This window comes from Platalea leucorodia (assembly GCF_965183815.1).
Source record: "Platalea leucorodia genome assembly, chromosome: 3".
Taxonomy (NCBI): Eukaryota; Metazoa; Chordata; class Aves; order Pelecaniformes; family Threskiornithidae; genus Platalea; species Platalea leucorodia.
In genome coordinates, this window is record NC_138825.1 from 25082124 (window position 1) to 25109878 (window position 27755).

At 43.4% G+C, this 27755-nt stretch overlaps 1 protein-coding gene across 1 annotated transcript in view; it reads left to right on the forward strand.

Annotated features, from left to right (window-relative positions):
- Positions 1-27755, forward strand: part of USH2A (usherin) — a gene marked incomplete at its 3' end in the record, with an annotated part of 389347 nt that overhangs the window by 356510 nt on the left and 5082 nt on the right. Inside the window, exons 61-68 of the mRNA XM_082305924.1 lie at positions 3083-3310; positions 4150-5666; positions 6669-6990; positions 19604-19813; positions 22285-22523; positions 23114-23331; positions 25194-25370; positions 26365-26448. Coding sequence (XP_082162050.1) covers positions 3083-3310; positions 4150-5666; positions 6669-6990; positions 19604-19813; positions 22285-22523; positions 23114-23331; positions 25194-25370; positions 26365-26448 — 2995 coding nt within the window. The remainder of the gene's footprint in view (positions 1-3082; positions 3311-4149; positions 5667-6668; positions 6991-19603; positions 19814-22284; positions 22524-23113; positions 23332-25193; positions 25371-26364; positions 26449-27755) is intronic.

Genomic DNA, 27755 nt, shown 5'->3' on the forward strand with positions numbered 1-27755 from the left:
ATATGAGTTCATGGCTTTGCAGACAAAGACTGGGAGAATATTCCACACAACAATTTTGCTCCTGCGCCTGTTTAAGGCTGTGTCATCGTCCACCAAAGCCAAAGGTTACACTGCTATCCTTTGCAAGGTGTATGTTGCTATTTATATTTGACCATTCCAGCAGGACAGTATTTCTAGGCTGAAAATGTCATGGGAGGACATAAAGTAATTCGTAAAATGAATTACTGAGACTGCCGTCCATCCTCTTTTCAGCATCACCCTTGGAGCTGAGCAAATTCACAAATGGCAATGGCAGCAGTGCAGGGGGAGAAAAACGTGGCTCCATATTCTGGGAGTATGTCCCCCGAGCTTACTTCAAAACCAAACAAAGCAAAAATACATGTAAACCGTTTGCTGTTCAAGAAGTATCTGTAGGAGCCAGGGATAAAAGTCATCCCTGGAAGGAATGGTTTAGCAGTCTCCAGAGAACATGATGAACTGCAGGCAAGGAAATCCCTCCATCCTTGTTTCATTTCAAAGTGTGGTGAGGATTGTAAATAATTAAATCTTGGGGTTTAGTGGGAAAACGGTAGAGGGTGATGAAAAATATGCCAGTTTTCTGTTTAAGAAAAGAAATCAAGGGGTTTGTAGTATTGTCACAAAAGCCCACCCTGAGGATGCAGCTGATGAGAAAGTAGAGCCATTGCTCTTTGTACGGTGTTTGCAAGACTGCGTTTGTACCTTCGGAGAGCCTCTGTGTAGCATTTCAGGGGTAGTAATTTAATGTTGTGTGCTCCCTTTCTCCCATTCCCCCCTCTCAAACCACAGAATGTAAATTTTAGTCTTTTAAAATTTCTGTTTTGAAAACCTAATAGATAACTGTCCTCATAAAAACTATTAATACAGACCACATCCAATTGTAAAGCTAATTTTAATCATGTTTTGTGCCAACATAATTTCTGATGCCAGATTTTTATGCTAAGCATGAACTTCAATTTGAGCTCTGTTCTTTAACCTGCAGTTCATAATTTTGCATTCGGCTGTATAGGTTTTTGGCTATGGCAGTTTGAACGCTTCCACTTTCAAGGATCTAAGCCATAAATGTTTATTAAAAGAATCTATAATGAAATCAGTTTTGTTATTTTTTTAATGGCTGCCTTGAGTATGTTGGATGACTGAACGCACGTTGTTAATCATTAAGTACTCATGTTACAAAAAGTGTTTGATAGTATTGCCATCTAGGGGCTGAACTAAATTCTCCATACTGAAATAAACTGTAATTGAACAGGTGCTGCTATTGACAATATACATATGTTTTTGCTTTATAGCCCACATGCTTTCCATGTTTCTTATGACAAAAGATATCTCTAAATGTCCCACAGCAGCCAGAGCTTTTTTATATATAATCTGTTCGAGGTGATTGCTATTTGCATTTGAGCTTATGCTTTTTTGGCAGTGATGACTGGGAATTCCTAACAAAGAATTATACTTTTTTGCATTATTAATCTTGCTAGTGTTTGCCCTGTTTAACAGAAAAAGGAATCATTTATCAGAAAAGTATGTTTATAATCTGTACTTGTGGCATCTTCAGATTTAATATTCATAATGGTCATTCAAATGCTGTGCTATATTTATCTAAAAGACTAACTCATTGTTGTGAGGAAATAAGTATTTAAATATTTATGATCTAACTTTTAATATTTAAAAAAAAGAAATTAATATTTCTTTAAAATTTGTTTCTGAGTCTGATAGCTTAACAAATGTTTAAATATTAAACAATTGGAAGTGTTAGCATTTAACAACTTAATACGACTCACTGAAACAGGGAAATTGACTTCAGCTGTTTCTGCCACACGAGGGAAACTGAATTCCCGCACTCCCCTTCTTGAGATCTATATAAAGCACAACTAAAAATGAGATTAAATACACCAGTGATCAGCTGAACTCCTTTCTTCCTCACTCCTCTGAGACAAATCTGAACGGTCTCCTCCTGAAATGTGTTTACTCCTGTTCTTTGTTAGCCACTGTGTCTTTCGTGGCTGTTCAAGATAATACTATGGCTGCATCGCCGTCCTGCCTAGATCTGAATTTGTGCTGAGGCTCGCTTTGCCTCATATCCAAGCGGTTTCAGGTCTGTGTCAGATGCTGTTTGGGGTAAGCTGGATAAAGCTGTGAGCTGCGATGCCAGTGGCCCCTTCTGGCCACGGCTGACGTCCCTCGGTCTGCACCCACCCGCACGCCCCTGTCCTGGGCTGTGGTCTGGCGTGGTGGCAGGTCAGCCCCAGCCCTGCCAGAGCCCGGTGGGATTCACAAACAGCCATGCTCCTCCTCACCTCTCTCCGCTGGTGCAAGGCGAGGATCTGGCGCCATGGAGGGTCTAGCCCGCTTGCCTGTGTCCCCATCAGCAGTACGGCTGCTTCCTCCAACCTGGAGAAACAGGGAGGGTTCTTGTAAGGCAGTGGGTTGCCCCACAATCATCTTACCTTGTGAATTTATCTCAAGCGACGCCTTTACAAAGCAGGAACATGGAAACTAGTTTATTCCCTCCCTCCCTCTCTCTCCCCACCCGCACCCCGCTGCTTTTAAGGGGTTTGTAAGGAAATGAAACTGTGCTCTTGGAAACACTGTTGTCTATTCAGGTTACAATGCTCTAAGTAGCTAGAACAGGATGGCATGCCTATCAAATATCACATCTACACACAAGATGTGTAAGGATTCTGTAGAGGCAGGCATCACTCATATACCACAGGTTTTTACATGTGCTTGAACCCTTCAGAGTACCAGGCACTCTCATCCTCACTGAGCAAAGCTCAGACACGTGCTGAACGAACTCTAAGTTGTTTGCTAGCTGAGATTTGGACTGTGCAGGACTCCCCAGGACTCAGCTCCAAAGGCTCTACGATAATGATAAATATTTTTTAAGAGCCTAAGAGTTTCTTTTTGAGGTTCAGCTATGGAAACCAAAAAATCCTGGTAACCCGATGGGGTATTCTGCAAAGTGGTCAGAAGTGACCCAGAGCTGAGACCTCATTTTCCAAGTGACATAAATCACAGATGCCGATTACTTTTTTAACTAACTCAAACATCTGTATTCTTGCTTCAGGGAACAAAGCATCAGGCTCATTTATTTGGATTGAAACCTTTCACAACATATCATATTCATGTTGTAGCTGTAAACAATGCCGGGCAGGTTTCAAGCCCCTGGACATCTGTGCACACGTTGGAAGCTTCACCCAGTGGCCTGAGCAACTTCACAGTGGAAAAGAAAGAAAATGGAAGGGCTCTGCTGCTAAAATGGTCAGAGCCCTCCCAACCAAATGGCGTGATTAAGGTAATCTTCATCTTGACACTTCACTTGATCAAAAAAGAGACGGGAAATGCTGAATATCAAATTAAAACATTTTTGCTGAAAAGGACTCAATCAAATACATTATACTTTAAAATAAGACAGAAGTCCTATGTAAGCACAAGGCACTCTGTGAGCACTCTCTGCTTGTGGTTATATTAAAATGAGTATTAACATTCCTGTGCTACTCCATGACTGTAAATGTTCATTCACAGTGAACCAAATTGTTTAATGTATAGAAAGCTATGCATGAAAGCTCATAATCTTACTTGGCCTACAGTAGACATTGCCAAAATGTGTTTCTAGAAAACCTGGGTTTGACAGAATGTTGTTCTGAAATTTGGGACTTCTTTTAGCTCAATGGTTTGAACTGAGTGTAAACCTTTACCTGCCAGGTTTGCAACTAGAGGGCTTTATTTGGAGTTTTTTCTAAAGTGACTTTCTCTAGAGTTAGTCTGCGGGAAGCTTTGTGCTAGCCCCTGAGAGCCTTGCAATGAAACTTGGTAACAAACAAATAAAATGAAAACTGTCACTAAGTGATTTATTACTGCATCCAAAATTAAAAAATAATGAAAACTGAATCAAAACATTCTTTTTGTATCAATGATCTGTTTGTGTGCTGATTGTTACTAGTAAGGAAGTGTTTCTGAATCAGTGGTTAATGGTCCTTACCCTATTGCAAAGATTAAGGTGTCTCATCTACTGGTTATTGACAAAAATCGTTGATTTATATAATTTTTTTTTTTCCTTTTACTCTGGCTTCTGTCCTTTCTTCCCTCCCTGCCTTTTTTTTCTTTTTCTTTCTTTCTTTCTTTATTCACCAGACCTACAATATTTTCAGCGATGACAACCTGGAGTACAGCGGTTTATCTCGCCAGTTCCTCTTCAGGCGCCTTGAGCCGTACACTCTCTATACCCTCGTACTGGAGGCTTGCAGTGCAGCAGGCTGCACTCGTTCTCTACCCCAGCCGGTCCGAACAGATGAAGCACCCCCAGTGTCTCAGATGGCACCTGTAATCCAGGCAGTGAACGCTACCAACGTTGAACTGAGCTGGTTGCAGCCAATTAATCCAAACGGAAAAATAATTCGCTATGAAGTTATTCACAGATGCACAAAAGAAAATGCTGCAGGGTACAGAGCAACAACAGAAGATGAGAAAGTTGTTTTCACAGAATATAACACTGAAAGTAATACATTCATATATAATGATAAAGGCTTACAGCCATGGACAAGGTATGACTATAAAATACGCACCTGGAATGCAGCAGGCTACGCTGACAGCTCCTGGACAGTGGCAAAGACTAGTCAAACTGCCCCAAAAGGTCTCGCTGCCCCCAGATTATCCTTGGTGTCAGTTAACCCCCGTAAAGTGCTCATCTCGTGGGCCTCCCCAGCACAGCCCAATGGTATTCTTCAGTCCTACAGGCTGCTAAAAAATGATGTTCTCTATCCTTTCAGCTTCGATGCTGCTACTTTCAGCTACACAGATGAAGACTTACTGCCATATTCGATGTACAGTTATGCCATAGTTGCCTGTACGATGGGAGGCTGCTCTACAAGTGAACCAGCTGCAATACAGACGCTGGAAGCAGCTCCTGCCTTAGTGGATCCACCGTCTCTGCAGGCTGTTAGTGCCACGCAAATTAATGCATCTTGGGCACCTCCCCAAATACAAAATGGAGATATCACCAAGTATATATTGAAATTAAACAATGAAGAGTATTATCCTGGCAAAAGTTTGCAAATGTTTATTTCTAATCTACAGCCTTACACGCAGTATGATTTTGCATTGGTTGCCTGTACTGCAGGGGGCTGCACGTCTAGCATACCCCAGTCAGTGATGACCAAGGAGGCCCCACCATTAAATATGGAAGCTCCCAGGCTGCTTGTCATGGGTTCAGAGTCAATTGAAATCACATGGAAGCTTCCAGCTAACCCCAATGGTAAAATCACAAGCTACGAGCTAAGAAGGGATGGTGTTCTTGTTTACTCAGGTCTGGAAACTCGATATCTTGATTTCACCCTAATGCCAGGCATGGAGTACACCTACACTGTCACTGCAAATAACAGTCAAGGGAGTGTGACCAGCCCATCAGCTCAGATAAAAACCAACCCCTCTGCTCCATCTGGGATGTTGCCTCCTAGGTTGCAGCCATGGTCCTCAAAGGAGGTTTTGGTGGCCTGGGATCCTCCTATCAAAGTAAATGGTGACATTAGAAATTACACAATCTCGATCCACAAGCCTGCTGAAACAGGAAAGAAAACTGTTGACTTTGATGCATCTCATGTTTCCTTTGTGAGACGGTCGTACATAGTGGCAGAGCTACAACCCTACAGTAGGTAAGTCTGGAAGACCTCACTTGTTGAATAAATGCTGCAAGGCGGTTCGGTCGGCTGGCAGATAGCTTAACGATCTTGTTTAAACAGATAGTCAAGCCCATGGTGTTTTGTTTCCCAAAAAGCACATGATAAAACCAGGATTTTTTTAATTTTTAGTAACACCAGCTATATATCATCTTGATAAAGCGCATAGGGTTGACTTCGGTTGTAATTAATACAAGCTGCAATTCACTACTCTGCTATAGACTCCAGAACCTGCAGGCTTGTATTTGTGTATCTTTCACAAGATGTCTGCATTCAAGAATAAATAGGGCTTTAGCTGACAAAATTCAGGGTGGGGTCACCAAAGACCTGTTAGCTAGCCCATTCACAGTGTAGGTAAGCTAAGATTAATGGAGTCACACCAGGAACATGCTCGCACCCTTGAGTTGAAAACAAGTGACTTGTTTTTAAGTGGAAGCTAAAACTTAAGAGGGGGTACCAGGCTGGCTACAGAAGGAGCACACTTGATACTGAAGTAATATTTTCCTCACTAATTCTTGATTATTTACCTGACCTTTCCTTATATATTTGTGTAGGCATAATTTGTGTGTGTTACATGGTTGGTAAGTCTGTCTACTGTTTACATATAACTCATCTAAATCCAAAGAGAGAAGAGTAATAGAGTGAAGCTCTATAGCTCTCAAATGATATCCAAATCATCTCCTACAATGAATCATCATTTTGATTCATATCATCAAAATCAAAACGATTTTGATCACTTGTCTCCTGCAGATGTTAACTCTGCTCTGAAAAAAACCCAACAAATGAAAACCCAGAAGACAGCATTCTTCCTTTTTGCTACACAAGGCACAGCATACACATATTTGTTGACACAAACGGTTTTCATATTAAAAAATGCTGAAGACTAAGAGAAATTAAGAAATCCCCTGGATCTCATGCACAGTCTATATTTGTATTTGCAGTGTTTTAATCACTTCGTTCTGATTTGTGTTCCCAAAGGTATGAAGTACAGCTCCAAGCTTGCACCGAGCTGGGTTGTGCCTCCAGTGAGTGGGCGTCGGTACAGACGCTGGAGGCGCCCCCGGCAGTGCAGCCTGCCCCTCTCATAGAAGTGCAGACCCGAGCCGGGGGCTTCCAGTCGACTTCTTCCATCCTGTGGACTGGCCCACAGCAGCCAAATGGGAAGATTTTATACTATGAACTTTACAGAAGGCGAACAACTCAAGCCCACATAAATTTAGACCTCGCGCTTGTTTACAATGGTTCTTCAACCTCCTTCAAAGATGACAAGTTGCTGCCTTACACAGAATATGAATATCAGGTGGGAATTGAAGCCGTTTAGCAGCTCAGATTATGATTTCAGTACACTTTGAGAACCTTACTTTACACTTACAATGAACACACATATCTCATTTCTAATGTTAACATATTAATAGTATTGCGATACCTGAATGATTATTGTTAATGTATTTTAAATAGTTGAGAAGCTGAAAATAATTTTGCACAAGCAATACATTCATTCAGCATTCATTTTTCTTTACCTTAATTGTGCCTCTGTTTCTTGTATGTTAAATGTTTACGTATCCTCCAGAGCTTTTGCAAGGCTCTAATGTTATGTGAATAGTGTGAAATTCTAGTTCTTAAAAGGCAGCTTCATTTCATTAGTTTTTTTTTCTTTTTCCATCCTCCCCCAATCTATTATGAATTAATTTTTACTTTATGATCTTAAAGTAGTTTACATCAAGAGGGACTGGGGTTGTTTCCTCTTTAAATTAAACGTTCAGATCACAAGCAGTTTTCGTGGGTGGTTCAAAAGTGAATTTGCTGTTGATGCTTGGCGTTACTTCTCATGCACATAGGTATTTTTTCTATGGTTTTTCTTATGAGGCTAAGATAAAGCAAGGAGACCAGTTCTGCCATTCTTTCACCCGTAATTGTTTTCTATGTCAAAGTTACAAGTTCTAGCATCATTTTTTTTATCATACAGTACTAGTGATAATGTAGAGCTTTACTTGAACTAAGAACTTTGCTATTTATAACTGTCTGAAACCTTTCCCAAGTTTTTATATGAGTTAGTGGAGTTCAGACCCTAACCAAAAAAGCAGCCTTGAATTTCTTTTTTTTAAAAGTAAGTGGATGTAGTATCATAGCAGGATGACACTGATTTTTGAATATGATGTCATCTATGAATAGGCACGCTTATTTGCCACTGAACAGGGTACCAGTAAGCCTCTGATTCTGTATGCAATATTTGTACACATGATACATCTTGAAAATAAGTTTAGCAATGCTCAGAAGTCTTTACAACCTTTTTCCTAAAAAAAACCCCAAAATGTTCAAGCATGGATTTGTTTTGAGATATATGAAACATGGTGCATTCCACCTCTTGAGATCCTACAAGGTGGCAGCAATCTTTCTTTTACAGGCTCACTTGCTTTACAGGATCACAAGATGATTCAGGTTGGAAGGACTCTCAGGAGGCCATCCAGTCCAACTTCCTGACCAAAGCTGGGTCCGTTAAGAGGTCAGAGGAGGTTACTCAGGGCTTTATCCAGTTGCATCTTGAAAATCTCCAGGGAGAGAGATTGTATAACCTCTCAGGGCAGTCTGCTCTACTGCTTGACTGTCCTCATTGTGAAAGTTTTTTTGTTACGTCCAGTCTGGACCTCTTTTGTTTGAGCTTATGCCTGTTTCCTCTTGTCCTCTCCCACCTCTCCACATACCACTGTGAGAAACCCGGACCCACCTTCTTGTTAGCCTGTGAGTAGGTCCTGTGGGACTGCAACCATATCCCTCCAAAGCAATCTCTTCTCCAGGCTGAACAAGCCCCAGTCCCACCAGTTCTCCTCGTAGGCTGAGTTCTCCAACCCTCTGATTACCTTGGTGGCCCTCCACTGAACTTGCTCCAATTTATCAATATCTTTCTTGTATTCGGGGGCCAAAACGGAACCAGTGCTAACTAAAGGCATGTAATCACTTCCTTTAATTGTCTGGCTATGCTCCTGTTAAACAGCTCAAGATGCTGTTGGCCATCTTTGCTGCCAGAGTACGCTGCTGGCTCATGTTCAGCTTTCTGTCTACTAAGACCTCTAGGTCCTTTCCAGCAAAGTTGCTCCCTAGCTGGTCAGTCCTTATCCTGTAATGCTGCAAGGAGTTATTCCTTCCCAGGTGCAAGACTTAGCATTTGTCTTAGCTGAAGTTCATGAGGCTCCTGATTCCGCTAGTCCCTTCTGAATGGCAGACCTGCCCTTGAACATATTGACTGCTCCCCGCCAGTTTGGTGTCATCCACAAATTTGATGAGAGTGCACTTTACAGATCAGGTTCTTTGGTAGCTGTGCTCCACTGCTACTGTCGTGTTCTTTTTGGTAGCCAGAAACGATAAAGAATTAAATCCAAAAGGTTGCTTTATCACATTAGCAGTATGGTCTATCCAGCTGCTATATGTACATGTGTCATAGACTCACAGAGTCATGTAGGTTGGAAGGAACACCCAGAAAGCATCGAGCCTAACTCTCTGCTTGAAGCAGGTCTAGATAGAGCAGGCTGCTCGGGGCTGTGTCCAGTTGAGTTTTGGATCAAGCTCTCCATACTTGAATCTCCAAGGATGGAGATTGTACAGCCTGTGTGGGCACCCTGTTCCAATTTCTGACTACATATCTCTTGTTTTTGTCCAATTCCCTGGTTTCAACTTGTGTCCATTGCCTCTTGCTCCATTACTGTCAGAGTCCCAGGGCCTGGAGGGAGGAGTGCAGTGTGGCTTTCTTCATAAATCAGTTCCAGCAGCTCTAATTTGGGTAAGAAAAGGATTCTGAAGGGACAGTTATAAAACTATTGGAAAGAGAGCCTAGGTTGTTTCTAGAAAAGTGTACTCACTGCGGCATTCACAAAGCCTTTCTTCTCTGCTTGACAATCACAAACCTCAGTTTTTTTCCTTTTGATGTTTCTGGATTGGCAGTATGTCTGCAAGGTAACAGCCAGTGTGAAAAGTGTGTCAGTTAGCTTTGTGCTGAAGGAAATGATGAGCATCTGTGAGATGACTGCTTCTTATTGCTGATTGCAGGTCCATGTTTCTTGATTTCCTTCAGTTACTTAATGGCGTCTTCTTCAACCTGGCAGTACAGGAGATGGTGGAACAACACATTCCAAAGCAAAAAGCATAGTTTCTTAAAGCCTGAAAATTTATTGCACTTTAAGTATACAAGGGTATATTTTTCAGTTGTCACTTCTCTTGTGACCAAAGCTGTTAAAATTTTCCTGGAAAAAGCACACTTTAGGGTAAACTGTTTGCATTCTGAGTCCTACTGTGTACAAACATTAAGGTTTCCATTTCCTTCTGCCAACTTTTCTTTAAAGCCTGAGTAGGACCTGTCTGTACGCCCAGAACAGCGTAAAGTCTGCTCTCCATTTAGTGTAGTTGCCTTATAGCAGAACTATTGTTAGACCAGATCTCCTTGCTATTTTGGACACAATGTGTAAAGAATGCGAATTCAAGTGCAGGTGGGGCTGGCTAGGTAGCAAGCATTATAGCAGACCCAAGCCCTACTTATTAGTTAGGAATCTTTCTTAGATAAAGAAAAACATCCCAAGTTGTTATCTGCGCTGGAAGTTGTAGACATTGGCTGTGGGATATTCTCAGTTGCACCAGCTTTCAAGTACCTCAGTCCAAAGTTGGTTTTTGGGAAGTTGATAGCACAGAGACTTGCTTGAGCCAAAGTTCTTAATGGTCTGTTAGTGATGGGTAACAAAGAAAGTCTCTTGACCAGATTCCTGTGGTTTACCATGCTGTATTCAAGACTTTGCTTTTTATCTCAGTTCTACTCCATAAGCAAGATGAGCTGTTGACTGGGACCCTAAATCATTTTTTGTTTTTTTCACTCGTGGCCATTTATTTCACTGTGAGAGGTTTTTGCATGCACGTGTTTGTCTTCTGCTTATGTCACTTGCAGCAGTCCTCTGGGATCTATTCTGAGCCCCTCCATTGTTGACAATTTATATCTTGCCTGTGAGACAAGTTATTCATAAGTATAGGGCTTGGCTTTTGCTATTATGCTGATGAAACCCAGATTTATATTTCACTTAAACTGGATATTGATTCTGCTGTCTCTGCATTTGAGGCTTGTTTGCTGGACATAAAACTTTAAATGCAACTGAATTTCCTCCAGCAGAATGCAGATAAAATCAAAGTGCTGTGATGGGACTCTCTCCAGCATTTTTGGAGGTATTGAGATTTAGTTCAATGAACCCTGACAGCTTCTTTGGATCTGAAGTCAGGATTTTGGAGTTGGGTTGTTTTGGGGTTTTTTGTCTTCTGCTGGAAAATTCAGCTGAATATTTAGGGCTTGTAAGACTAGATGCAAAAGTTGCACTTTCAAAAATGATGAAGTGACTTTAGCAGCTCATGCTGGTCAAAGGGACTATGCCCCCTAAATGCTTAGGTCACTGTTTTTCAAGGATGCACTTTTATTCTTTAAGAGCCAGATCTACATAAGCATATTAGCACCTGCTAGGTATCAGTGGATTTTTAAGAGGCAGTAAGGTGCCTACTGTCCCATATTCAGAAATAATTACTTAGATCTTTGAAATTCCCTCTATCGGTCTATTCATATATTTAGATATTTGCATTCTCTTGAGCATTTGGCCTTTTAGGTATCTGTTGGAATGCTGTCTGAGATCCTTAGCTGTATTAAACAGATGCAATTGCATGATCTCCTGAAAAAAAACCTGACTTAAACAAACTTTATAACTCATGAGACCTACTGAGTTTGCAAGTGTAATCTTTTGATTCCTGGAATATTTCTGAAACAGAGCGTGTAGGCTGTCCTCAGGAATTATTGAGGATGTTGTGCAATGTAACCATGTAATAACCTATAGAGTCAGGCCTGTTTTTCTCAGCTAAGGGAAGGCCCTTTTGAACAGAGAATTGTGGTATTTAGTGCTGTCCTGCAAAGCAGAGCTGTCCTGCAGAGCAGAGCTGTCGGAGTATGATGCGATTTCTATGCAAGTGCAATGTCACTCTTCCTCGATTGCGCTTAATTGTGTATTTAAGACTGCTTCTTTAGATTAATGGCTTGATGTCTCCCCAGTTTAGGACACATCTTTATTTCCACTTAGCAGGCATGGAACATGTAAAAGACAGAAACGTAGGATTGTCCCTTTTCAGAAAGTTTTATGGTTTATTCTCCAGGAGGACTATCCAGTGCACCAAGGCAGGGTCTGCAGTGCCGAAGCTGTCTGCCTCCGACCGCTGGAGGAGGCACAGCATCCCTCTTGGTTGTGAAGTGTGCTTCTCATGCTCCAGTTACTGCAGCCAAGTGAAGGGTCTAGGAAATACCCCGAGATATACCAGGGGAAATATATTTTTGTTCCTCCATCTTGGACTCTCAAAGAGAAAACAAATCATATTCCAACTTTGGAGAGATAAAGAGGAAAAAATGGGTGCAAAGTCATGAAGATTAAGGAAGGACCAACTACATGGAGTGCAGAATATGTCAGCCCTCTTGGTCACTTTTCAGAAATGGCAAGAATGACACTTGGTTTACCAGCCTGTCTGTCAAATCGTTGGCTGAGCTCCAGCTTGTGCTGCTTAGTTATTGACAAACAGCTCAGTGACTTCTGCAGCTTAAAATGGGGTGAAACTGGTTTTCTGACTGGCCAGTGATGGATAGTCACCCATTTGTAATATCCCTCATATCTGGCTCCTTTTCATTGTTTTAATTCACCATTTCTTCCCGTCTCCCTGACAGAAAGATGCACTACAAAGTAGTGGCATAAAATAAAATGTAGTTCTTTCTTGCACTCCCTGCTTGTTATCCCCTCTTCATTTGTTTGGAAGAGTGTTTTTTCTTACAAGGTTCATTGTGCTCCCTGCTTCCAAGTAAAGAGAGTTTCTCATCCTACACCTGCATTAGGCTACCAAGCTTGACCTCAGCTTCAAAAAGTAAAGCAGACATAACTATATTGTTTCACTGATTTAATGGTGATACTCACTCTAAATACCCTTTTGCAGAACGAGATGCTTCCTTTCCCCTGGCAGAGGGTACATAGCATGGAGAAGGGCCATTTAAAACCACATGATTTCTTGCCTTAAGCCCCATTTCAGTCACTGTTTCTGGTGTCAACACCATCCTAAATTCAAGTGCGTAAACTGCATTGATGCAACAAACCTTGATTTTTGTTCATTAAACTAAATACAGATATTAGACTGGATTTGTTGGCTTCCAAAATTACCAGTGAGACTGCTACAGCACGACTCTTGCAAGACCCTTCTTGGTAAATTGTGATTCTGATATATTCAAAACCATGGCAAGCTATCCTTTAAAAAGACATTAGTGTGAGTACCAGGGGAAAATATACTCCAGGGCTGTAGATAACTTGATATGATTTCCTTGATTGTATCTTTTTATTTATGAGGCATAATTTATGACTGCTGAAAAGCAAACTAAAATGAGTGATGACTAACTACAGCCAAAGTAATAAGTCAGAAACGGAGAAAGAAGTGGTGATTTTGATCGAATCTATTGAATTAGCTGTTGCCCTTAGCCATTTCGGGTATTGGAAAGACCTTTTAATATCTGCTTATCTCTCTCATGGGAACTTGGTAACTATCTCATTATATACCCATAGGAAACAAATTATTTAATTTTCTACCTTTTAGAGTTAAACCTGTTTACATCTCTCATTAATTACTGGTGTTATACTATGTTATATGAAATGAGCTTCCTTTAGAATTTGGTAATTTTGTTTAAGTCCCAAAGTGTTTGTCTGTTGTCTTTCCCTTCACCAGAATGGGTTTGGTACTTTTATTATTAGCATTTGAACAATGGAGATGAACAGCAACGTTAAGAGGCTCTAATTATCACAGTGCTAGAAGCCTGGACCTAAAAATCTATCCCATTATATGTTTATGGCCTCCCTAAGGATGCTAACTCAATGTTGAACAGGGAAAAGTATGGATCTGAGGATGGGCAATCAGAAAGCACACATTTGTTTTCGACCTTTTTGTACCCCAGGTCATGAGTGGACATGGTACTTTCTTGCCTTTGCTCTGTCCCCCGCAGACTGCAACCACTTTTGAAACTTTCTACTTGCTAATACCTGCCTGACGCTGCCATGCCCAGAGGTGAATACATTATCCTAATGCTGAATGCTAGATTTTGGTAGACAAGCTTTGTGCTCTGAGCTGTACTGACATTGCCTAAGTAACTCCAAATTAGCCAGGGCTGCCCGCCGGTCAGTTCTGATGAGAAGACAGACTTGTGCAGGGTGCTGCAACTGATGGCGAGAGGGAGCTGCTCTGGTTTTCTCTAATTTTAACCAGCCAAGATTATGGTCTCTTCAATTTCCTTGCAGACTGCTGTTTGAGCACAATTAAAAATTGGGCGCTGTGTTTCTGAACTTACTGATGTCATATCTTATATACCCCTAAAATGCCTTACTATCTTGAAAAAGAATTACACTGTGAAAACTCTGCATTTGTGTAAGCGTAGGGTTAGAAACTGAACAAATCTGAGTCAAGAAATCCAAAGCAAAGTCTAAAAGTAGTGCTGTGTCTTAGCGACCTCCGTGAAACAACCCTAGAAAGAGAAGAGTCGTACGAACTCCTCTCTGCTACCATTTGTCTCTCCTCACGTGCGCTGAGTAGTGCCAGCATTGAATTCTTTTTGGAAAGACCAGCAGTCACAGGTGTGTGCAGTCCGTGGATGCCCTAAGGGCAGAGACCCAAGTCGTACCTGACTCTTACACACAGGAGCAGAGAGTTATGTGCATCTGTGAAAGGGGTGCCTTGGTCTGACCTTGTGGTTCCCCAGAACCTACAGCACTACCTAACTGCCCTACAGCTCTAAGCAGTGCTGAAAGCCGAAGGTAGGTAGTGATTTACTAATGAGACTTTTTTTAGGGCAAAAGGCTGTTTTGTGAGTGCTTGCAGGAGCTCAGTGCAAGCTGCTACCACATCTGGAGCTGAGATCTTGTCCCTCACAGAGGCAACTGTGAGGGACTGCAGATTAACTGCAGTGTGAAGCGGTATGATGCACAGTGCCTGTAGGACGTGGTGGGAGCCAGGAGTCGCTGCTGGTCAGTAGTCAGCTGCTTGGCTTGCTCGCCTTTCTGCTGCTTTACTGCAAGCAGGAAGGATGAGCAGCATCTGGCCTCCACGCAAAGCAGAGGATCCCAGCCCTCCCTGACCTGGGAAGTCAGGAGGAGCTCAGGACTGCTGCCTTCAGACAGGCAAGCTACCACCAGCCAGTCCACCCTTCTGCCTGCTGCTGCCTTGCCATGCTATGCTTCAGCAGAAGTGAACGAGATCTCTCCAGTAAGGGAGAGTTTCTCATTCTCCGTAGGCTGTCAGCTGCCCGAGGCTCCCCTCTGCAGGAGCGGAGAGCATTCCCACTTGGGGGCTTCCCAGTTGTTCCCTGTGTTTGCAGCCATAATACCTGTCACATTGTTTGAGCCAGGTCTGAGATGCACGTGTTGTGAGCTGGCAGGCGTTAGCGCACGCACAACGTCCTCTGCCAAACCGCTGCTCAGTCAGCCGTGGTTGCGCTTCTTCACGTAATTGGAGTCGTGTGATCAAGGGATTGCTTTTTTGTTTTGGGGAACTTTTGCCCACGCACTGTGTTTTCTGCCTTAATCCTGGACTACCTTCTGCCTTAATCCTGGACTTAATCCTATCTTTGTCTTTGTCCTTTGAGGGGCGGTAACTTGAGTGCTTTCTTTTGGCAGCTTCTTCACCTTCCCTTTTTCATCACGGTGAGGCCATAGTGCTTGCCTGGTTTATTGTTGCTTTTCTTCTTCTAGTGCTTTTCTTGCACTGCAGCATTGGAGGAGCTGTGGAAGCACACATCCAGCTGCTTCCCTCAGTTCCCATTAGTACCTCCCGTATGGAGTAAATACCTTCAAATATGATCTCAATTTGATAAAAGAAAAGCTGCTTTCTTAGTTTAAAACATACCTTCCTCAGTAAGGACCTGGGGTTTCAAGAATGTTGCAGCAGATGAACCTATGTGGTTCAGGGCTGAAGTCAGTCATCTAATGGGCTTCTTCCACTGTCAGCATCTGCAGTACCATGATTTTTTTGCATCTATGCCCAAGGGCTGCTGTGATTTTGTTGCCCTTTATGGGAGGAGTCATTAGTCAGCTTTACTAAGCTTGAACTAGGCTGGGCTCACCATGGTAAGGCTGTGGCCACCTTCTCAGCACTTCCCTTCCTGCTCCTCATAGGTTTTGCCCCTTCTTGCTGTGTCAATGAACCTTGAGGTTGTCCTGTGATCATTTTGAGCGACAGCTGATCGCCAGTTTCTTCCAGGAGCAGACATCTGTGAAGGCTCATTTATGATGCAAAAAAAACCAAGCTTAGTTACCTGCAACTGGAATTCTTCAGCCCTCCGAATATACGGTCTCCAGAGAGGTTCCCCCCCCGCCCCGCCCTGGCTCCACTTCAAAGTGCAGTCTGGGCCAGGGGCCAACAGATTGATAAAGCATTTTAAATAGTAACCCCTGTAGCTGGTTTCGGAGCCCTCTCCTGGCTTTTTTGGGACAGTGCAGCCATTAACAGCAACACATCTTTTGGCAGGGTGCTGAGCCACGCACCATGATGTAAGAGTTAATGCTTTCAGAGGCAGTATATTCAGAAAGTCAAGTTATAAGAAACTTTTGTTGGCTTTCTGCTCTGTGTGTTTTGCCATTCAATACAACCCTGAGATGTGATTTCTTCTTGTTTGCCCCACATTCCTGTGTGCTCTTTTATAATCTTCTTACATTATAAGCAGCAGGTAATACTGCTGCCTATTAAGCTCTTTACATTTCTGTATGAATGCAGTCAAATATTTTTTGGTGCTGATTATATCACAATTTAGAAAGAATTTTTGTGAGCCCAAAAAGCTTTTTACAAAAGTCCAAACCGTGAAATTTCAGTTTAGCCAGGCAACAGCTTTCATCCGTGACTGTTTTGTGGTGACTTTTTGAGGAGCCAAGACCAAACCTCTGATTTTAACAGGCACTCCTATTTGTGACTTCTGTTGCCATGCTGTCCATTTCTTTATGCAAAGAAGTGGCTAAACATCAGCGTTTCCATCTGCAGTCAGTTCTGGGCACTTACTGCTCTGAGTCTCCAAACGCTGACTAGGATTTACTTAGACGGCAGTTCTCAAAGGGAAATATTTTTATACTCATCCATCCTTTTACAGATGGTTGAGCAGAAGCAGAGGGAGTTAAGGGAATCCAGCTTAGGTCAGTGTAAATCCAGAATTTAGATCCTCAGAAGTCCTGTTTAGCTGTCACAGCTGTCTCAGAAGCTGGCGTTAGAGTTTCACAGACACCTAGAGGTTTTCTGTTGGACACATGTCTTGGCAGGGCTGAGTAGCCGGTGTCTGTGTAGAAGGCACACTCAGAGCATGCCTGTCTGTTGGGCTCACACACATGTAGCCATGACTTTGGCCTTTGGTCAAGAGGGACAGGCGTGTGGTGCCTGGGGGATGGACTGCAACCTCAGCTACCCCCCACCTCCGTGGGGAAGGGCTGGGCTGGGGAATCATGTCTGCTCCCACTTGCTCGTGCTCTGCCCAGTCAACCTTGATTTCATTGTGTTCATGCAAAGTGAAACAGCCCCGAAGGGAGCACTGGGAGCACCCTCAGTACAAAGATGGGTCATCTCCTTTGCTTGGGCATTCCCACTCTGGAGGGCAGCAGGCTTGACTGCCTCCATTGGAGCATGTGACTGAACCTAAATTACCTGCCTCGTGGAGGAGTCCTTTAACCACTTAGCTGTAGTATGTAAGGGGATGAGCATCCCCTTTTCCCTTGTCCTAAGACAGTGTTGTGAAAGAAAGAGCCCTTGTTTGCCTGAAATACGGCTTGTTTTCTGAAAGACAAGCATAGGCACCTATGATAGGAGAGGCATCAGTGAAGGAAGGTGTCTCCATCCAGCCCTCAGTGAGGCGTCTGCTTCCCAAGTGAGTTGCATCCCTTTCTCCTCCGAAATTCCTAGGGGGTCCCATTCTGAGGCTGAATTGCTGTGCTACACAGGAAGCCTCTGTTCCTAACTCCTCACCTTCAATTTTGCTGTGGGCAATTTGCTCGGCAGGTCAGGTCCGACACTGTTACGCTCCATGCTCATTAAGGCCACAGCCTGGATATAACTAGAGCGTTTGAGCTCAGGTCAGTGCTGAGTCGATGCCAGTGGCGCACTCAGAGCTGCTCTTTCCATATGTGGCTTATTCTTTCCACAAAGAAATACGCCCCTTGAAATGAACGACTGTGGGCAAATCTTTGTAGCAGCTGGAACTGAACTGAGATAGAGGATTTGACCTACTGCAGTAAAGTGAACAGTTTGACTTTATGAGAAGTTTACAACAGAGATATATTACTGATTTCACTGAAAATGAAAGTGCTTTGGCTGAGCTTTTTGTCATAGGGCGTCATCTGTACTTATGTAGTGTTTCACTGGATGGTGCTATATGCTGCTGATGCAATCAGGCAGGAACTTTGGGGTTGTAATTGACAGAACCACAGTCTTCAAAGCCACTGTGGTGGTTTTTGGCCTTTTTCCTTTCCCAGGCTCCTTGTGAAGTGTCCTGTGGTCTTGGAACTTAATATTGCAAGCTGGAAGGACTCCAGGGTCAATTCTGAAGACCTCTTATTTCTAAACCTCTTATTTTTTTTTAAGACCTAGTTCCACCATCCGCTTCCCCAGGACCTCTGAGTAGCTTACATAAGAATGTGGTTTGCTGTAGTTAGAACTGCTCGACATGAAAGCTTACTAAGGAATACGTATACTAAAAATCACTCAGAGAGTCCTCTTGTATTGCCATTTAGATCTATCATTCTGATTGATCACTATGTGGTTGGCTAATATTGAGCCTAATTTAACCCTATATGCTCACGCATCCATCTATTCTGTGTATTGTACCTGACATTCTACAAATTACTTACTCATGCAAATGATGACCTAAGGCAACCTTTTATGATATTCGTGTTTAATTATACAAATGGTTTTTGATAAATAAGATTATACATCCTTCCATATGTTTATTCACTCCTTGATGAAAGCAAAATTTAATTTTCATGCAGATTTGTTGGAGAGTGTGTTTAATAAGTGCTGAGTTTTATGTAGTCTGCAGATCACTCTGGTTTTGGGAAGCTGACAAAATCAGTAGGCATAGTTCATAGAGACATGTGGGTTTTAATCAGGCCTAATTCAACCTGCTAAATTTTGAAATCTTGGAACTGAAGCCGTTGCCTTTGTGCTCATGCAATAAAGCAAATGCTGTTGTGAAAATAAATGAGATGCTGACTTAACTGTACATTTCAATGGGCTTTATTTATATTATGAGTTACTGAAAATGTTGCCAAATGACTGATACATTAGTATTTTTAATAGAGGGGTGTTCCTGTAGAACTTTCCGGTTTTAAAGAGTAACTAGTGTTTGGCTTGTGTGATTCAGTCAAGGTGAACATAACTTAAGTATGACAGTGCTAGGCTAAATTCATTGGGGCTGGGGCTGCTTGCATACATGAAGAAAGTGTATAGAAGGGAGAAATTGGCAGCACCAGATATCAGTATTTTTGTTCAGGTGTCTGTCTTTGAAAACATTATCACTGTTGATCACAGCTTCTCAGGGAGTCCTCTTTGCATGGTATGACACAGACAGTGGTGGGAATTCAGAGTTTGGGGATCAGGTATGAAGAAGACACACGAACACACACTGCCTGAGACATGATATCAGCTTCTTTTCCCTAAACTTAGCAATGGGAAATATTCCGCTTTTCTGTTAGAAAGTCACTGGGTCAACACAGGTGCTGGGCATTTTGCACGGGTGTCATTGTGCTGCATTTTTCTCAGTGTCAGTACAGCTGCAGTAGCATCCCTGGCTAACTGTGGATGTTTTGTAGGCTTGCGTCCTTCTCTAATAGTTTCTCTGTTTTTGTATGCCGAAGGTGTGGTCGGTAAACTCAGCGGGCCGGACGCCGAGCGGCTGGTCCCGCTGCCGGACGGGCCCTGCCCCTCCTGAGGGCCTGGGAGCTCCCCTCTTCGACACGGTGGCGTCCACAGTGGCTGTGGTGAACATCAGCCCCCCTCTTAAGCCAAACGGGGTGGTCAGTATTTACAGGCTGTTTTCTAATGGTACCAGAGGGACCGATGTGGTGGTGAGTATTGTCAACACTGTTTCTGTACTTCCATTTGAGCTTATATTTTCTAGCTATAAAAATTTTGTTCTTACAAGCTGCTACTGTTGCTTACAGACTGTCTTCCTCTCCTGCACTCCCGTTGTTAACTGCTCTGCAATGCTCTCTTCTGGCTAAAGCATGACCAGCGCTTTCACTCACCTAAACGTGCTTCTCGAGGAACTAACCTCTAAACACTTCTGACGTGGTGAAGTGCTGTGACAATGTGATGGGAATCAGAAGTATTGTTCAGGGGCAGATAAACGTTCAAACAAAACGCTCCCAGGCAGCTCCCGCCAGTCCAAATGGTGCAGGTGGAAACTGCAGCCATTAGGAAATTATTGTGTGCTTTGGATAGCCTATGGATTTGACGTTCAGATGAAAGTGCTGTACGTGAGCTTCCCTTAAAATCTTTCGTGTTAGTAAGAAGTATTTCATGGTAAAGCACTGAAGAGTAGTGCAAGTAGCCAGGCAACTTCTGTGTTTGCTGTCTCAGCCTAGACACCGTTAAGTGTCCAGAAAATGACCGGTCTCAGCTTAGGAAACCTGCAGAGCTTCATTAGAGTTATAAAATAGGGAGATGTGGGGAAAGGTTAGGGCTGTGGAAGGTGCCTGGAACAGTTACCAGGAAATCAGTGCAAAATACTTGAATATTTTTTGTCTGTAACACTATCTGTTTGGTTTTTACAAGTAGGTAAATATTTGTATGGGATTTTTTCCCTTATGCTGTTTTGCTCAGCTTGGAAGTGCTAGGGACATCTTCCCAGTCATCAGTCCTGTCTGTGAGCTTAAGCTGCCTACCAATTGCACATTATACATTTATTCCTTCTACTGCAATTGGCTGTGTCCGTGTCTGATTCAGGCAGTTCATCTCGTTGGTGCCTGCATGGCCCTCCATTTCCGTCCCCTCACCCCTGCCATGCTGCTGGCTTGTCTCTGGCTTTGGCATCAAGAAGTACCAAGTGCTTTCCTTTGCTTGCTTGATTCTTTCCTTCCTATTTTTTGCTGCACTCTCCTAAATCACATGCTGCCAAATGGGAGCAGATCTGGCCCCTCATTGCTGTTTTCTACATATTTTTATTTCCTTGACTTAATCATAGAATCATAGAATCAGAATCGTTAAGGTTGGAAAAGACCCTTAAGATCATCGAGTCCAACCGTTAAACTATCACTGCCAAGTCCCTCTATACCATGTCCTCAAGCACATCCATCTGTTCTTTAAATACTTCTAGGGATGGAGACTCAACCACTTCCCTGGGCAGCCTATTCCAATGCTTGACCACCCTTTCGGTGAATTTTTTCCTAATATCTAACCTAAACCTCCCCTGGCGCAGCTTGAGGCCATTTCCTCTCATCCTATCACTCGTTACTAGGGAGAAGAGACCGACCCCCACCTCGCTACAACCTCCTTTCAGGTAGTTGTAGAGAGCAATAACGTCTCCCCTCAGCCTCCTCTTCTCCAGACTAAACAACCCCAGTTCCCTCAGCCGCTCCTCATAAGACTTGTGCTCCAGACCCTTCACCAGCTTCGTTGCCCTCCTCTGGACACGCTCCAGCATCTCGATGTCCTTCTTGAAGTGAGGGGCCCAAAACTGAACACAGTATTCGAGGTGCGGCCTCACCAGTGCCGAGTACAGGGGCACTATCACCTCCCTGGTCCTGCTGGCCACACTATTCCTGATACAGGCCACGATGCCACTGACCCTCTTGGCCACCTGAGCACACTGCTGGCTCATGGTCAGGTGGCTTTCAAGACGCTATACCCACAAATGACTACAGCAACGAGGTGAAGTGGCAGTTCCTGAGAGCAGTTTCAGAACGAGGGCACCGTTTCCTTTGCCAGAGCTGCCAGGTCTCCCTGGCTGAGCGTAGGAGAGTTTCCTAACAGGCTTGCCCACTACCATGGCCGTTTGAATGCAGAGCAGCATCATGTTGGCCCTCAACTTAGAGGTACCTACCAGAGAGCACATTCTCCTGTCTGTGAGTAAACTGACCCGGCAGACACATTTGTATCACTCTGCCCAGTGCAGAGTTGAGGAAGTTTGTGAGATACACATGAGTATTTGCTAGCGCACTTATCATGGAGCTGTTTTCCACATTAATTTCTTTTTGCTTCAGTACCACTTATCCCAGAGTTTCTCCTTAAAGGTTTCCTGTTTCTCTGTTCCTGAGAATGACATTTGCAAGTTGACATACAGTGGTCACAGCTCAACTCAAGATGTCTGTGAGGCCACTGATGGCATGGTCTTTTCCTTTGAACAGTGCCCTTTAACTTCGTAATGGGAGAAAAATGAATTCAGAGTTCCCAGTACACAACAGCTGCATTAATGTCAGACTTAAAGGACATGCAGAACCTTGTGCCCGTCGTCTTCTGGAGTTAATTCACCTCCATAACTCTTATTTAGTACTTGTGGTGCTTGAAGCTGTGACAAGTTCCCTCTTAATTTTTATAGCTGTCAGAAGGGACTGCCACCCAGCAGACAATACATGGGCTAAAACCTTTTACCACATACTCCATTGGCGTGGAGGCCTGCACCTGTTTCAACTGTTGCAGCAAAGGACCCATGGCCCAAATCACCACGCAGCCAGCTCCACCCTCGGAGCAGCCCCCGCCGCAGATCCGCACCGTGACCTCCAGGAATGCTTCTTTCCAGTGGAGTGCCCCTCAGTCACCCAACGGCATTGTCACCAGGTAGGAGCTGCCACCCAGCCGAAACTGCCCACTTCAGCTAGGGGTGGTGGCAGAACAATTTTTCTGGACATGAGCTGGAGGGTTGAGAGCATGGACGGTTGTGACAGCCATGCTTCTCCTTCGCTGTGCTGGTGGTGATATCCTGTGTAGCCTAAATGCCATCTGGGAGGTGTTTACACGCAACAATTGCTTTTCTCCTGAGCAGGATGTTGGGGGGGGGGGTGAAGGTGGAGAAGATGAGTTGTTGCGAGTGGAGGTAATTGCCTGAGAGCTGTGGTTGCACAGCCAAAAATTGTGAGATCAACTGGCAGCAAAGAAGCATCCGCATCTTGTAGTTACTAAGGCAAATCCTGTTTTGCAGAAGTGAGCAGCAAGGTAACAGGCATCAACAGTTTCACTGTGAGTGTGACTGACAACCACAATTGCTTGCAGGCATTTTACAGTTGGGGCCAAAATCTCCAAGAGAAAAATTGGGATCAGGTCGATTATCTTCTCTGGTAGCCACACATAGAGCAATTAGGATGAAATCTATGACCAGCTGTTATGCTATTAAGGCTCTTGATTAATCAAAATCTCAACTTTCTTCTCAGCTATGAGCTCCATGTGTATATGGCTTGTCCCCTGAACCTACAGCCAGCAGCGAAGGCTTGCAGTCCTGGCCCAACTGAGGTGAAGTATACAGGAAAAGGCCAAAGTGCCAACGTGTCCAACCTCGAGCCTTACACGACTTACAACCTGCGAGTCGTGTCTTACAACTCTGTTGGCAGCAGCGCCTCAGAATGGATTGGTTTCACTACGGAAAAGGAGCGTGAGTATGAGAAATGGTTCACCAATCAGCAATGCTCGCTTCTGATGCACAGAGCTGCATAGCGCCAAATGACTTCTCCACCTCTGTGAAAGATGATGTCCCCAGAAACCTGCTCTTCTGGTCACTGTGCCTCTGCTTGCCCATTCATTGAAATTCTGCTCTGGGGCTTGACAGCTCATTCCTTCAGAAATATTTCTTTGCTCATCATCTGATATCACATCCTCTGTCTTGGGTGCCTGGAAATCTTTTATTTTACTCTGAATGGGCAGCAAAGCTGCAGAACATAAAATGTATTACCAGAAGGATGATGTGTAGTAATAAATACAGTGCCATAAATAACCCCTGGGAAAAGTGGAGATCTTGAAAGAGACCTGGTGATTCTTTTCAGGAACAATATCTTACTGTCCTAATTCATGTCACACTTCTGCCAGGGCTCATGAGAGTTTTCCTTGGGTGTCGTCTGAATGATTGGATCTTTGTTGACAATGAAGTAAGAATTTGTTGCTACCTATCTAACCACCACAGGCAGTGCTGTAAGGCCATGTGGTGGTCTGCACGGAAATTTAACATGCAGGACCTATGCCTACAGTCAGAATAGATTTTGCCGTCAAAACTGAATTTGTAGTAGTCTAACATCAGCTTTTATTCAAAAGATCTATAATGCTGTAGCCAGACTCATTCCATAACAGATGAGATAGGCATTTCACCTCAGCCTGCCAGGTCAGGACAAAGAGGATGTTCACTTTTTATCATATAGTCTCGTGTCAGGATTTCAATTCAATTCCTTTTGCATCACTTGGTACTTCTGCCTAGTAATTACTAAAAACGTATCTGCTACATCCTTAGCTGAAAATTTCAGGTGGAACAGCCCCAGATTTTCTTCTTCAATGTCACCACTGAAAAAAAGAAAAAGGTCCTAATCTCTAAAGCTGTGTTTTATTAAATTGCAAACTAAAAAGCTGGAACATGATAATGAACTGTTAAATGGAGAAAATTCGTAATGAACTGGTGAGACATAGAGAATGCAAGGGTTTGAAAGCCATTTTTAAACCCCCACCCACTGGGTCTGCAGCTCCCTTCTTTCAGTCTTGCTTTTCTTGCCTTGCTGACCTCTTCACACCAGGTCCTGGGTCACTCTGAAAGTCTCCTTCCTCTTGCCTGGAAGGCTTGCTTTAGTGACAGTGGGCAATTAGCAGCAAAGTGCAGCTGGACAAGCAGCTTTCTTGTGAACAAACCAGCATATACTGGGCACATGGCTTAATGGCAAAGCCACAAGAAAGCACCACCTCAAACTTAAATGAAGTCCTTTGTCAAGCAAGCTGTTGAGCCCAACTGGTGAACTCTTCCTCCCTGAAGTGAGTTCTGGGTTTCTTTTCTCTCTGCCTGCCATCTGCTCTCGCTTTTCTGAAACCCCGTGTTTTCATGTATGTGCATGTGTTAAAAGATGATCTTGGGCAATTTCTTGGTGGCTTGCAAAAGAGTCCTCTCCTTAGCAGTTTGGTTCCCACAGCCCAGCATGCTGCAGCTGAACTTGCGCAACCTCCTGTGTCTCCCTGTCCCCCACGTTAAGCTGGAATTTAATTTATACTCATTTAGTGTTTGTACCACATACACAAAGGCAAAGGAAGGGCGTTCTAGGTCTTTATTTTAAAGTTATATTTCTGCTTTCTCAGTGTAGAGGCAGGCATGCTACAGCGGCTTTCTCTTTTCTCCTTGTATCTTCCCTACTCATACACACATATATGAGAGAGAGAGGGAGTGTGTGCAACAGAGAGCTTGTATCATGCAAAGTCTCTTTCTCTGCACTGTATAACTCGGTGATGCCTGTTGGCTAGAAATGAGCTTTTTTCCTTCTTTTGCAGCACCTCGGTACACGGCTCCATTCTCCGTTGTCAGCAATTTATCTACTATCCACATAGACTGGAGTCGCACTTTTGTACTGAACGGCCGCCTGAAGGAGTACGCGTTAACTGAGAGCGGGCAACGCATCTACAGTGGCTTCGACACTGAGCTGTATTTACCAAGGACATCTGACAAAAGTCAGTTTCAATTTCCAGTAGCTTTCTCTCTGTGAAAGAGTTTTGAACTAAGTTAATATTATTGTGTGCTAAATTTAAGACAAACTCTCCATAACTATCCTAAGCTAAGAGCACAGGAGTATACTACAGACACACTGAAGTGCAGCTAAGCAGGTGCTTGAAACAAAAATCCTTGGAGCTAAGCTCCCTCTTAAACATTGTACCTGACTGGGTGAGACTGCTCTGGCTCATTGTGTGGGTCGAGCTTTCCCAGCCCTGGAGCTGCATTGCAATTCCACCCGTCAGGGATACACTCTGGGAAATGCACAGAAATCTTCAGCTTCAGAAGAGGCTGGAGCCCGAATTTTCATTTGAACCAGATGAAGTCAGTAGTTCTTGGAATCAGCCATGTTTTGAAATGCAGTTTCTCGTTCAGAAATTTGCAATCTTTAAAATATAAGGAAACTCTGGCAAGAGAGGGGCGGGGGGAGAAGAGAAAAAAAAAAACCCAAGAAAAATGTTTTCTGTTTTTAAGGCATTGAGGGTTTTGTGTGTCAAAGGATTTTGTAATTTATTTTTTACCTTCCTGATTACCGCAATGATGCTAATACTTTTTTTTTTTTTTTTTTTTTTTTAATTCAAACATTCTTAACATGTTTGTATCAGCCATGAATGGCGTATGAGGGATTTAGGGCAAAATGATGAATAAATTGAAAGTTGCCAGTTACATGTCATTGGAAGAGGGAGGATTGGGTGGTGAAAGAGGAACATAATTTGTACCAACATCATAGTGCTGACTACCTATGATCTGCCACGGTTCATAGTTTAGAAGTTCAATACCCATGTATAAGGGATTATGATCTGGGACTCAGGTAGGTTATGATGGGTTATGTGCTCTGCCTGCCTTGGCTTTTCTCAGACCTAGCCGTCTCTGGTGGTGGATCATGGTGAAAAAGCAGCACCTACAGAATTTGGTTTGTCCTGCTGACAGTATTTTCTAACCTTTTTTGCTCAGCCTTTTTGTTTCAAGTGACCTGTATCACTGATGAAGGGAGCGCCATGACACCAGTCATCAAGTACAGCGCTGGAGATGGAGTTGGTAAATATGCGAAGAAATTACCTAGCACCTATTGATTTTGTGTGTTTGTGGTAGAAATTTGATATGTCGTACATGCCAGACAGGATGGCTTCTCATTGCAGGATCAGGGGATCCCTTAACATCTTTAGGGTATGAGGTATGTGGGCAATGAGCCGCCTTTGCCACGGATGGATTTCTGTTCCTTTACATCACGATCAGCTTCAGATCCTCTCTCTATATGTGTTGTTTGGAACAAATATATTGTTCCAAAATGTAGTGCTTTTCCCTCCTAAATAGAATCTGCTTTCTTCCAGATTTTAGCTCCAAATTAAGATTATCTTGAATTCTAATCCTGTCCTTTCACATTCCTCCTCAGTCTGACAACGAAAATACACATCCTTTCTCCTCCCTGCATCCCACCCACCCCAGCAAGGGGCACGAAGGCACCCGCCTGCCCCTTTCGCGTGACCAGCCAGCCAGTCTCTGCAGTTTCACCTGGGATGTGTTCCCCTAATAAGTTTATGAGAATGTCATATGAGACACTGTCAGGACCTGGTTTATAACATCTGCTGTTTCCCTTCTGTCCATGAGGCCTTTGCCTGTTTCGTGGAAGTGAAGGAGTTTAGTGTGGTAACATCCCAGTCACTTGTTGTCCATTGAGTAGTAGATGCCTACGAGTACAAAGTTTCAGTTTTTTTAACTCCTTAGTTTTCTGGGAAGCAAAGCTAAGCTTGAACCACTTCTAACTGACATACGGTTTTTAATTCATTTATTTATTGTTTGAGTTGAATCTTGTTCAGCTTCTTAAAAAAAGATGGGCCTTGTCTTTGCAATGACTCTTTACACTGCATTTCCCTTATATGCCATTTCATGTTCTCACTCCATCCACCTGCAGAATTTCAGGCAAGGCTGCTGTAAAGGGATTATAAAATGTTCCCAGTTGCTCTACGTCCATCACCTTCCGCAGTCTACTCTTTTTTTCTTTTGATGGCTGCTTGTACCCAGAGTGTACTGCAAACTCGATCAGCACCACAGGCAACTTGCAGCAGAGGCTTGCAAATGAAGGTGATGGGAATTCCTTAGCAGAGAGTCTGGATTCGCATGTAGGATTTCAAACAACCAGGAAATCTTGTCACTGAGATTTCTTACGCTTGTGTTGTGTATGAGCAAAGCCATCCAAGTGGCTGTTTTTTTCTAACAGGCGGGGGAAGGAGGAATAAAATATTTCGTGTTGTTTGCTTTTGTATTAATTTATCACTCATTATTTTGGTTCAGTCTTCCTCCCTCCCTCTTCATAACTGCACAGGCCTGCCTCTACACAGTGCTGG